The sequence below is a fragment of the Malaclemys terrapin genome, chromosome 1 (assembly GCF_027887155.1).
Source record: "Malaclemys terrapin pileata isolate rMalTer1 chromosome 1, rMalTer1.hap1, whole genome shotgun sequence".
NCBI lineage: Eukaryota > Metazoa > Chordata > Testudines > Emydidae > Malaclemys > Malaclemys terrapin.
Genome location: NC_071505.1, coordinates 48490992 through 48503491, shown reverse-complemented (window position 1 = coordinate 48503491; position 12500 = coordinate 48490992). Strand labels below are relative to the sequence as shown.

General features: G+C 37.6%; 1 protein-coding gene across 13 annotated transcripts in view; it reads left to right on the top strand.

Moving 5' to 3' along the window:
- The window catches only part of FOXP2 (forkhead box P2), a 593826-nt gene that overhangs the window by 542578 nt on the left and 38748 nt on the right, over positions 1-12500 (top strand). For all 13 annotated transcript variants that reach the window (XM_054023896.1, XM_054023887.1, XM_054023878.1 and 10 more), the window contains 5 exons: positions 2461-2548; positions 5645-5728; positions 10788-10989; positions 11769-11845; positions 11985-12086. In XM_054023896.1, coding sequence (XP_053879871.1) covers positions 2461-2548; positions 5645-5728; positions 10788-10989; positions 11769-11845; positions 11985-12086 — 553 coding nt within the window. The remainder of the gene's footprint in view (positions 1-2460; positions 2549-5644; positions 5729-10787; positions 10990-11768; positions 11846-11984; positions 12087-12500) is intronic.

Sequence of the window (12500 nt, the reverse complement as noted above, 5' to 3'; positions counted from 1 at the left end):
AATCATCCTAATAAAAATTTTCAAGCCCTTATCACTTTCCTAAAATAATGTTTTCTCTAAAATACAAAACATAAACAACTATATGATGGACATAATGACATAAAGGTTGTATTGGCACTCAGTATCAGGATTACTTTGTAACCCCCAACAATGTGCTGTGGTCTCCCAGGTTACTATGTGATCATCATACTGAAATTGCTTTTATACTGGACTTCCTTCTTCCACGTTGCACATTTCTGTTATATTTTTAAGTTCCTCAAAGATGGGACTCTGTCTATCTCTGTTCTGTAAAGTGTCATGCAAACATGTGGTGCTGTATTAAGTAATACATAATAATGAGTATGTAGTCATCTCAAGCGGGTGTGGGGTGGTATGCACACACACACACGCCCTCTATCTCTCTTTGTTTTTCATTTTTATTTTAAAATTGACACAGATATGCATCAGGTTTAAAATTACCCTATCCACTTTATCTAGAAACTAGTAAGTATGTCAACTTTGTAATAAATTACTTGAAAACATGTTAAAAATGAATATTGTGTTAATAAATCACATACATTGTAAGAATACAGATATGCCTGTGTAATGAAGAGGATGTTGTGAAAGGCCATTCAGTAAATGTATTCATTAATTAGCTGATTATCTATTTATCCTAATTTCAAAATCAGTGGAAATGAACCCATCATAAAAAAATGAGAATTTTTGACAATTCATTCTTTCAGATGAACATACCTGGTTGGTGAAGTGAAATTATTCTTTTAAATAAAAATATTAGAAGACAAAAGAACACATTCTAAATATACCGAGTCTTATGTCTAAGGCTCCATCTTCGATTTTTGCAACTGCAAAAACTAAGGGTCAGGTGAAAGGAGACAGCGTGTCTTTGAATCCATTTTTGGTGAAACTTAAGCTTATTGCAAATAATTCTCTCCAATATTTAAATCATTAATTTTAGTTTCACACAAAACTACTTGATCTAAAACTAAAATATCATACTTCTTTTCCCCATGCCTCTTGCACTAGTAGTAAAACCTCTCCGTCAAACCTCACTCATATGCAAATCCCATCATCAGCATAAAAAAAATTGTGATTTCTATTCTCTTTTTAAAAAACTAAAGTTAAACAAAGAACTGTGGTGAAGGTCAGATGCAATATCCTTTGCTTTTTCGTTGTTTGTTCACTAAGAGGCAAATCCTGCCTACAGCAAAAGAATCAAGCAACTATGTTGTACAATGAGGAGTTCGGAAGAAAGTAGGGAGGGAGTTATCTTTCTCCCAGGGCATGGATGGTTGTATCTTCGGCCATGATTCTGCACAATAGTTCCTGCAGCTCTTGACCTCTGGTCTGCAAGAGAAATAGCCAGTGAGTCCACATTTTTGCAGAGCCAATGCCCTAGCCTCCGTTTCTTCCTTGTCCTGCTCCCCAAACCTTCTCTACACTGTTGTGAAAAGAGAAAACCCACATCATGCAGCCAATGTGATATAAACAGGACCTTCCACAATTTGGAGGGGGGAGGCATAATTTGCCCTAGGAGTTGAAATCAACTTTCCTGTCTCCTGCCTTGTGCAGTGGTGCCCCATATGTATCTTCAGAGACACAATCTCTCAAGTCCCTAGGCTGTGCCCAGCTTACTGGCTGCCTCATGGCCACTATGTGCTCTTTCCCCCATACAGGAGATTTGGTTTTGTATTTGCATAATTTCTGGTCCAATAGTCACATCCGGGACCCTCCTCCAAGAGGCTGCCAGGGGGAGTCACTCTGCAGTGCACACTAGGTGTGCAATTGCACTTTGCCTGTGCCTCACCCTTCCCAGCTGATCCTTGATTGTGGAGCTGCATCAGTTCTATTGTGTTCTGAGACTTCTTTGGGGGGTTATTAGTGCAAATCATTGAGGTTCTGCTATTGCTTGCCGTTCCTTAGTTTTTGTGATGCCAGATTGTAAAAAAAAAAAAGAATTAAAGAAGAGCAGATAAAGAAAGCATCATGGGGGCTGCACTAATTCAGGACAGCCTGAAGGAGTCACTACAGCAGCTGGGGATCAGTGGAGTCTAAAGATGTACTGGCCACTTACTTATACCAGCAGCAGGGTGTGGAGGTAGTGTAGAAATCACTATGTTGGCTCTGTGCCATTCAAGGATCCCTTTCACAGGAGAAATCTGTCAGTAGACAGGTAGTCTGGCTTAAGAGCTGCTTTGTGCTGGCAGAGATGTGCAAAGTAACCTGAACACACAGGAGAATTGGGCCCCTAGCATTTATCAGCTGGGAACACTATGGATCAAAATAAAAATGTCACAGAACTGATAGTTATCTTACATAGTTTTATACTAGCATGTTCAACTTAGAGCTTTTTACAAATGTTCCATTGACATTAATGAGCGTCCCATCCACAGAAGAAGCAAATTTGAAGAAATTATGCTCACCCTAATCCTGTATTTTATTAGTATTTTCTTTCTTTACTAGGCACCTTAACAATGAACATGCATTGGATGACAGAAGCACCGCTCAGTGTCGGGTGCAAATGCAAGTGGTTCAGCAGTTAGAAATACAGGTTTGTTACATGGTCATATCTATTTATTTTTCATTTTCTTTAAAGCGCCTGTCTCAATGGCTCTAGGATAAAAGGCCTGTGTCTCTTGACTCAGATTTATTGATGTTCATAAAAAGGTCTTAGAATGTTTTTGAGACTTTGTTAAAAACTTTCATGTTTTGAAACTCCCAGCAATTTTCTGAAGTCAGCATGGTCTAGTGGATTGAGCCTAATTTCAGCTCTGACAATGACTTCTTCAGCGGCCTTGGGCGAGTCACCTCACCTATCTCATGTCTCAGTTTTCCCATCTCTAAATTGGGGCAACAACATACTTGTGAGGTAGTTAATATTGGGGGAATTACTTAGTTAATATGTGTATGTCACTTTGAATCTGTAAAGCACTGTAACAAATGCCTGGCAATACAGGGTTTATCAATTGCTGTTCTGTTTTACACCAGCCACCAGAATAGCTGCACTATGACTAAAGCACTTAGTTTACAATGCACAGTCTCTTAGCACTTAAGCTAATGTAGAATCTTCATCAACCATAGTAGAGAGCCTGTGATACTCAGTTGAGCTATTCTGACTCAGTCCAGGAGGAAGCATTGTCATGCATATAGATCTTCCAGTCCTGTCACAGGCAAACCTCCCTTTGTGATCATCACAATTACAGAACTATTGCTTAAAGATATTGGGCCAAATCTTCAGCTATAGTCAAGGAGTGCTCGCTGGGGCCCCCAATCCTACAGCCATTTTGTGCTGGTCCTATCTTCTGACACAGGGGTAGTGTGAACTGAAAGACTTGAGAAACCACTACAGCAGCCAGAGATCACCAGCATTCAGGGACAGTCACAGCCATATTACCTTTCCCTCAGCCATGCCACCACCATGGGCTGCAAGGGGTAGTCATCCGGGCTATATCCACTATGTTTGGAGTCATTTGTACTATGGAGTGCTGCAGAGCAACAGGATCACAGCCTAGGATTGGTCCTCTCTCTTTTGTGTTTGTTTATGTATGAAGAAGTGATACACTTGCAGAGGAAAGATATAGAACTATTTACATTTCTTGACTTTTGGTAAATGATGTTATTGATGTAACATGGACACATTACGCATTTTTGTTTCTTCTTTACAAAACTAATGCTATTTGGTTCTTTTGTATTTTAATACCAGAAACCAAAAATATTTATGAGAAAATATAATCATCTCACTTTTTTCCCTTGATGTGTGTGAACTACAAACTCAAACGAAGCTCTAGTTGATTTTAGAAGCTCGGAGCTTACAGGCTTAATGTTAGCTCATCTGGCCTTTTTTTCTTAGTTTTAGATCATGGCAAATGGCATATTTCTAAAGTGTCGTGCATATAATAAGTTTCAGAGTAACAGCCGTGTTAGTCTGTATCCGCAAAAAGAAGAACAGGAGTACTTGTGGCACCTTAGAGACTAACAAATTTATTAGACTGGGAATGGCTGAGCCATTACAAACGTTGACTATCTCCCCTTGTAAGTATTCTCACACTTCTTATCACACTGTCTGTACTCGGCTAGTTTGATTATCACTTCAAAAGTTTTTTTTTTTTTTTTTTCTCTTAATTAATTGGCCTCTCAGAGTTAGTAAGACAACTCCCACCTGTTTATGCTCTCTGTATGTGTGTATATATATCTCCTCAATATATGTTCCATTCTATATGCATCCGAAGAAGTGGGCTGTAGTCCACGAAAGCTTATGCTCTAATAAATTTGTTAGTCTCTAAGGTGCCACAAGTACTCCTGTTCTTCTTTTTGTGCATATAATATAAAGCCTAGAAAAAAATCTTTTTGCTCCCCTGCCTCAAGTGTGTTTTTAATTAAAGATGCACTATCCAAATTATATCTAGTACTTTCTTCTAGGTAGGAGTAATGGCAAAATATCTACAGTAGCACAGGTAGTACAGAACCAATTTTTTGTTGCTCTATATGAGCTAGCCCAGTTGTCTACTTTAACACATTCCTAATTTTGTATTGTAGCTCTAGCATTTGAACTAATTTTAACACAAAATTCATACAAGAAAGCTTTAGAAACCTCTAAGAAAACAGCAGTGTTAACCACTAACTGATTTCTTATTTCCACAAGCGCAGTAATCATTTTATTGGTATCCAAATTAATGTAAATAGAACACACCTTTTAAGTGGTAGTTCTTTTTACCTAGATTTACTGTGTAAAACAATAGATATTTTTCTTTGTATCTATTTACATTTTATCAGCATTTTCAACATTTTAAAACACTTTTCTGTGTGTTTTTTTTAATGTGGCAAGATCCCTAGAATCTGAAAAGACAAATATTTTGTGGTTTTGAATGATGTGAAAATCAATCATGAATCCAAATAAAACGCAGGTTTTGAAAAGAACATGAAATGTTTTCTGAAGCAGATGTAAAGGTTTCTTAAGGACTGTTTACAATTTACAGAGGGTCTGCTGCAACGTAACAGTCCAACTGAAGATTCTGCTTGCAGTGTGACCAATTATGCCATTTTTTTGCTTTGTCTGACTGATAGAAAAGTAAGGTCCATCAGTTGTAATGAGACCCAGTGCAGTGTAGATGCCGACTCAGTAGCAGAGTTCAGCGTTTCACACTGCCTGGTCTCTGTCACTCTATTGAATTAGATTGATGATGGCAGATTGCAGGGGGCACTAACTGGACCTCAGTGGGAAAGGATGAAGTGTGTAGACAATCCTGGCAGGCACTGTGCTTTGAGGACCCTTCACCCCTTCACAGCTGTTGGCACTAGTCCATTGCTAACAGTGTCCACAGGACTTTAAAGAGACACTATGGGCCTTCTAATTTATGGTCTTAGTAACTTGTTACTGTCGATGCAACTGTGACCTCAATTCTCTTATTGACAAAAAGATGAAGTGTTATTTGTTTTCTCTGACCTTTTAACATAAGAAAGGCTATAAAAGTTTTTTTTTCCCCCTAGCTAAAGTTGCGTTTCCTCTCAGATAACTTTCTACTGACATAGGCTTTTATATGCAGGAATCATTACAGTGAGACAAGCTCAATGATAAGATGTATCTCTGCAATAAAATAGCTGTATCAGTCATTTCTAAAATGCTTCTGATCTCACTCTTTCTTAACAGCTTTCTAAAGAACGTGAACGTCTTCAAGCAATGATGACCCACTTGCACATGCGACCCTCGGAGCCCAAGCCATCTCCAAAACCTGTAAGTGCATATTGCTTTATAAACAGTAAATAGGTCTACAAATGTAACAGACTAAGAAAATGAACAATTTCATGACCGTTGGAAAACAATGAGTGTGATGAAAAATATGGCAATAAAATGAAGGTAAAATGCAATAGCTTGTCAAATTGTATGTTTCTTTAAAAGTAATGCTATCTTTTACAAAATCTATCCAATCTACACCATAGGTGACACTAAACAAAGTACACCTATAAGTGCACAAATCACTGCCTTGAGACTGAAGCTAGAGAGAATATCTTTTTGTGATAGGTTTACAGATATTAAAAGAAAACCCACTTTGAAAAACTTGGAGTTCAGTGGACTCTGTAGCAGTAGGAAGCAAAGGTAGAAAGGTATCTGAGTGCATAGGAGAATACTTAGATTAGTCATAAGGTACACACAAAAATAGGGTGACCAGACAGCAAGTGCGAAAAATCGGGACAGGCGGTGGGGGGTAATAGGAGCCTATATGAGAAAAAGACCCAAAAATCGGGACTGTCCCTATAAAATCGGGACATCTGGTCACCCTACACAAAAATGCTGTTGTTGTTAAATCTCTCACTTAAAAAAATAAATTGCCTCATGCAGCAAATGCAGCATGATTTTTAACATGATTTGTATTTCAGTTCCAGTAAAGGGTGCAGCATTAGACATATGATACAGTATCACATGTGCAGGGATAGTTGTTGAAAAGTCAATATTTGTCCATTACCACAGTGTTACATAAGGCCTCAAACCTGCAAACTGATCAACAATCCGATTCTTGTGCCAACACAAAGTTCCATTAAATTCAGTGGAGCTTCACACAGGCAAAAGGATCAGCCCAGGCAGGTCCAATTTGTAGACTCAGGGCTTATCTACACTACCCGCCAGATCGGTGGGCAGCAATCGATCCAGCGGGGGTCGATTTATCGCACCTAGTATATACGCGATAAATAGACCGCTGAACACTCTCCTGTCAACTCCGGTACTCCACCAGCATGAAAAGCATAAGCGGAGTTGACGGGAGAGCGTCCGCTGTCGACTTACCCGCAGTGAAGACAACGCGGTAAGTAGATCTAAGTACGTCAACTTCAGCTACGCTATTCACGTAGCTGAAGTTGTGTATCTTAAATCGACCCCGTGCGGTAGCGTAGACAAGTGCTCAGAGTCTAAGAGTATGTCTACACTTACTGGGGATCGACGCTATGGTGATCGATGCACCGGGGGTCGATTTAGCAGGTCTAGTGAAGACTCGCTAAATTGACCACAGATTGCTCTCCCGTCGACTCCGATACTCCTCAAGAAGCATAAGGTAAGTCGACGGGAGAGTTTCTCCCGGCGACCCAGTGTGGTGTAGACAGCGCAGTAAGTTGACCTAAACTACATTGACTCTAGCTACATTAATCACATAGCTGGAGTTGCGTAACTTAAGTCGACTTACCTCCGTAGTGTAGACCAGGCCTAAGGTACCACCGTATTTCCCTATACTAATAATACACAATAACGTGATATGGTAACTGTGAGTAAATATTGACTTTTTAATGGTAACCATTGTATAAACATTTTCATGAACATGAAAAAAAAAATGCCAGTGTTTCAGCATGAAATATTGGGGCATTTGTGAAAATCTGCATCTCTCCAGGAAACACAGGCATAAGAAACTCAATCTGTTTTAAAGAGCACACTTGCATATCACACCCAGTTAACGTTTATGTGAAAGGATACAACAGTCTCTCTTGTGTTTCCAGCTCCACGTACTTCAAAGAAAATCTTTGTTTGAGGTCACACTTTATAGCCTGATGATGAATGAAGAAACTGTTGGCACGTGCTTATTCCCCACCTCTGTATGTGAAGATTTAGGTGCATTTTTTGCTTTCACTAGTCTAACTAAATTCTAACTTTTTTATATTAGATTATCTATTAATACTAGATTAGTCCCTTTTTTGAAACTTTCATTTTTAGCATATGCTTGTATATATTAATAAAGCTACCCTAATGTTAATGCTTTTGAATTTTCACATAGAATGTTTCTGGCACACAATCTTCTTAAAGCAATTTGGCTTTGGTTCCAAATGTTGCTAAACTGTGTGGAGAATGCTTTGTGGAATTCATTTTCAGTATCCAATTATTTTAACCCTAAACAATCTGACTTTATCAAAATTTTGAGAATGTTGTATCTTTACTATTTGAAGTGACTGTTTCATTTCATTAAGATTATTTTTCGTGTTGCTTCCTATAGTATAATGTAGATAATCACAAAACAGAATAATTGTCTCATAAATCCATCAGGAATCTGCAGCTTGTTCTTTTCCAATTAATTATTCAATCAGTAAATTTTTTAAAACTCCAGCAGCATGGTTACATCTACACTAATAAAGAATTTTCAGCCTATAATCCAAAACAGAACCTGAATGAATAATGTAATTGAAGTATTACATTACATAAACCACACATGAAAGAATTGCTAATTGCGTTTGATGGTGGGCAATTAATACAGAATCTTAGATGAGCGATTTAAAATGAAACCACAGTTTAAAGTTCCCTTTGGAACTAGAGATATCTGAAGTGGCGAACTGCACTACTGGCCTCAAATTGGTTTGAAAGAAGAGTGGTCAATACAAAAAAACCTAAAATTTATACACTGTACAAAAGAAGCTTCAAAATTGATATGATAGTAGAGATTTATGGTCTCATGTGCAGTGGCTCAGTTGAGACGGCCCACACATTTGATAAATATTAATAGCATGAATTTATTACCAAGGAGAAATGAGCTCTGTTGGTTCATCACTGCACCCTTAACAGCTATCAGTACATGAACACAAGGTGCAACCGCACTGTCTATTATATGACCCCATTTACTCTCTGAATGGTACTTCATTAAATGGTACCTTTTGGCCATGCTATGGATGGATGAAAATCAAAGTTATCAAGGCTGCGAGTCCTGAATAATGAGTTTCACCCAACCTTGAATATATTCAGATGAGCTGAGGTGGCTAAGTGCTCATCCTAGGTTTTACATGCTTTTCCTTAGTTAATAATAAATTCTATTTTATCAGTTCATGATTGCATGCCTACAAACATGTTATGGTTATTATTACTGCCTAGCAGAATGAGTTACCGTAACATTGTAAACATAGTAGTTTGCATCCATACAGATTTAGTATTTCTGCAGCTTTTGTCATTTTTAATGTGTTTGTAATACGGGCAGCATGCCGATGTAGGTTTATTATGCCAGAACTGTAACGGGTTTTATGATTTTTTGTTTCATTTCTTGGGTGGTGAATGTAGCAGTTAAAATAGGTTTCTAAAGAGAAGAGTGTTGAAGTAAACAAAATGTTGTTTTCTAAATTGATTAGAAATAGTAATAATGAAGATGAACTGCACAATAAAAGCTTTTGTGTAAAATTTTCATTCTGATAACAATACACATGTAAGAAAGGCATATGTTACTTAAATCTTCCTGCATCTCTCAAACTCTTCAAAGATACTTTTGTGCCTCATGCACAAGCTTAAACTGTTGGCTTTGTAAATGTATTAAATACAGCATTTAGTAGCATTATCTCAGGGTTTTTTTTTTATGTACGTAACAAAGAATTCCCATTTCTGACTGCTGACTTGGAGTACGAGCAGGATAACAGTTTGTGGTTTATTGGGAACAGATGCACTTGGGGATGCCTTCAGGGTGCCAGTCGTTATTATTAGACTGCTAATGTGCTTCTTCTGGCTGCTGCCCAAGAAAGAAGAACAATTAGCTGGCATATGTTAATTTTTGTTTCCCTAACAAATCTCTCTACTGACTAAATGTGTAAAACAAATCCACAAAGAAAGATCAATCAATGCTGTACACATCATTTTCTACCCATTAAAAAGAGGTTTATCTTAAGAAGTGTATTTGGGATTTGAAAAGGCAGGTGTTACTAAATTATATACAAAAGCCAAATTTTCTCTGTTTCGCCACTCTGCAGTTACTCCATACAGACGAAGAACAATTAATATTCGTTTTCTTGCTCATCTTTATAAATTACTGTATAAAGTGAAAATGACTACAGATTACTTCTGATGAGTATCATTTAAGTCTTTGGCAGCAATCTTTTTTATGTGCTGCCCTTAATATAAATTTTGCTAATTGGATGCTATTTATGACAAAAGATGTATGGTAAATATGACAAAGGTAATGCGAGTTTTTGATAATGAGAAACAGGGCCTTCCTGAGGGGAGTAATGAAGGGCACACTGTTAAACAGCTTGCATACATTCTCACCTTTTTTCCTTTTTTCTACCCTGACACCCACTTTCCAGGGTACATCAGCAATAAGTGACACTGTAATCATAAATTGAAAATGATACTTCCAGAGGAATTGGCAAACTTGACATTTCATTATATTTGTTAACACATGCCACAAATGATTGTTAGTGAGGAAATTCCATTTCCCTCTCTCCATCTCCAATCAGATTTAATTTGAAAATTTTCAGCCTCCTCCGGCTAATTTGCAATTAAGACAATTTTGTTTGAATATGTAGTAATGTCATTACCATTCCACCAAATTAGCAAGGAGACTAAAGGTCAGTGTAAAATTTTCCAGCTGGCTGGAGCCTCTCAACTGAGATTTGGGACTAGGAAAAAAAAAAACTCTGGCAGTATCAGAATAGTAACTTATTTTAAGACTTGTTTGTGTGAAATACAACACCTTTTATTATACTTATTGTTACTGTTGTTTCTTCAGGAAGGGCTAGACCTGTTTAACAACACAGTCCATCAATAATCAGCTACTAGCTTCTATTGCAAGGAAAGATACTTTCTATGAAGTCTGCTAAGAGTAGAAGGAGTTAGTCCTAAGTAACATTGCAGCAGATTATTAGATAACCTCTAACAGCATCCTCTAATTAGAGTTCTTATGATACAATTTCATCCTGTAATTAGTTGAGATTGGCTGCTTCCTTTTGCAGCTTATTAGTGGCAACACAGCTGTAGAAGTGAATCCACTCTCATTTGTCAAACCTTTTTAAGTCTTTTTCTCTTGTCTCTGCCTTTTCTCTGCCCTCCTTTTGGGCCTCTGCAGCTAAATCTGGTATCCAGTGTCACCATGTCAAAAAACATGTTGGAGACATCCCCACAGAGCTTACCTCAAACTCCCACTACACCGACAGCGCCAGTCACCCCGATTACCCAGGGACCCTCTGTAATCACCCCAGCCAGCGTACCCAACGTAGGAGCCATTCGAAGACGACATTCAGACAAATACAACATTCCCATGTCATCAGGTAGGATAGTATGAAACAGAGGTTCTGTTTTAATACTCCAACAACTTAGAGTATGGCAAAAGTTCTGGTAATGATACAAACCAAAGATCTCTAAAGAAGTATTCACAATGTGTGACTTGGAAGAGATTGCTTTCCCTCATATGAATGTTGGCAAAAGATACACACTGGAAAAAGAAAACCAAGAACGTGCTCTGGAATATTTTTCTTTTAGCATAAGAATGTTAATACTAAAAGAAGTTGTAATGCCATTGAGAGAGTCTTGCTATAGTATAAAGCTATCGCTATTACTATCTGGTGTTAACCATTTTTAATACTGTGTACCTACATTGTAGTACACTAGTTCTTCATTAACCTGAGAAAAATCACATAAAGCTGTGCTGACTGATTTTTAAACTGTTTGTATACTAAGAATAAAAGAGGGCAAGGAAGGAGATGGCTGAGTGGTACTGTACAGCCATGTAAGAAAATATTCAAATTGTATATTTTAAAAGAGGCCCTGCTGCTGTAAAGCATACTGCATGGCTGAGTATGCCACTGTTGACGTACATTTAACAACTGACTAGAAAATGCTTCATTTTTACTTTTACATCAAGGACCACACAAAACACTTTTCTTTTCTGTATAATATGATTTGTCTGCTGCCCAGTTAAGTGTTCCCTAGTAAATAATATGTCTAGAAAATCATCACAAATGCTAGTAAACAATGTCATAAAGCATATTAAGTAATACGATTACTAGTGGCATTAATATACAAGTATTTTTTAATTTTTGTTTTATAGAAATTGCCCCAAATTATGAATTTTATAAAAATGCAGATGTCAGACCTCCATTTACTTATGCAACTCTCATAAGGCAGGTAAGTAGAAAGAAAATTAACTTTGCCTGATTAAATTAAAATTCATTAATGCTTAAAGTAAGGCTTGGTTGAGAAAGTGTCATCTAGTCTAGTTAGTAAACCATTATTTTATGTCACTATGTATCTTGTCTCATTTCAGGCTATCATGGAATCCTCTGACAGGCAGTTAACACTTAATGAAATTTACAGCTGGTTTACACGGACATTTGCTTACTTCAGGCGTAATGCAGCAACTTGGAAGGTAACTTCTTCCCCAGCAGCTTAAAGATGCCTAGCACAGTTTCCTTCCAGATAGGAGAGGAACATTTATTTACATGACATAAGCAGATTAGTATCTGCTTCCCCTCTTTTTAACCTGCCTCTTGAATGGAATGAATTCCCTCTCTCAAAATGACAAGTGAAAGAATAATTTTGCCTCTGATATAGTTTTCTAATTTGGTGCAATTAATAGCTGAGGCTTGGCAGAGAAATGAGGGCCTGACACACTAATTACAGTGTGAGCACTCAATCATCAACACCTTTGTTAGTCGCACTATATTACTTTTTCTCTTGCATATTATTGGCTAATTAGTTTGAAAAATGTCTGTTTGCCTTGTGCAACAAATGGAGGCTGTAGGTTTTGTCTTGGTCTGTGCCTTTTGTACACATCATACCT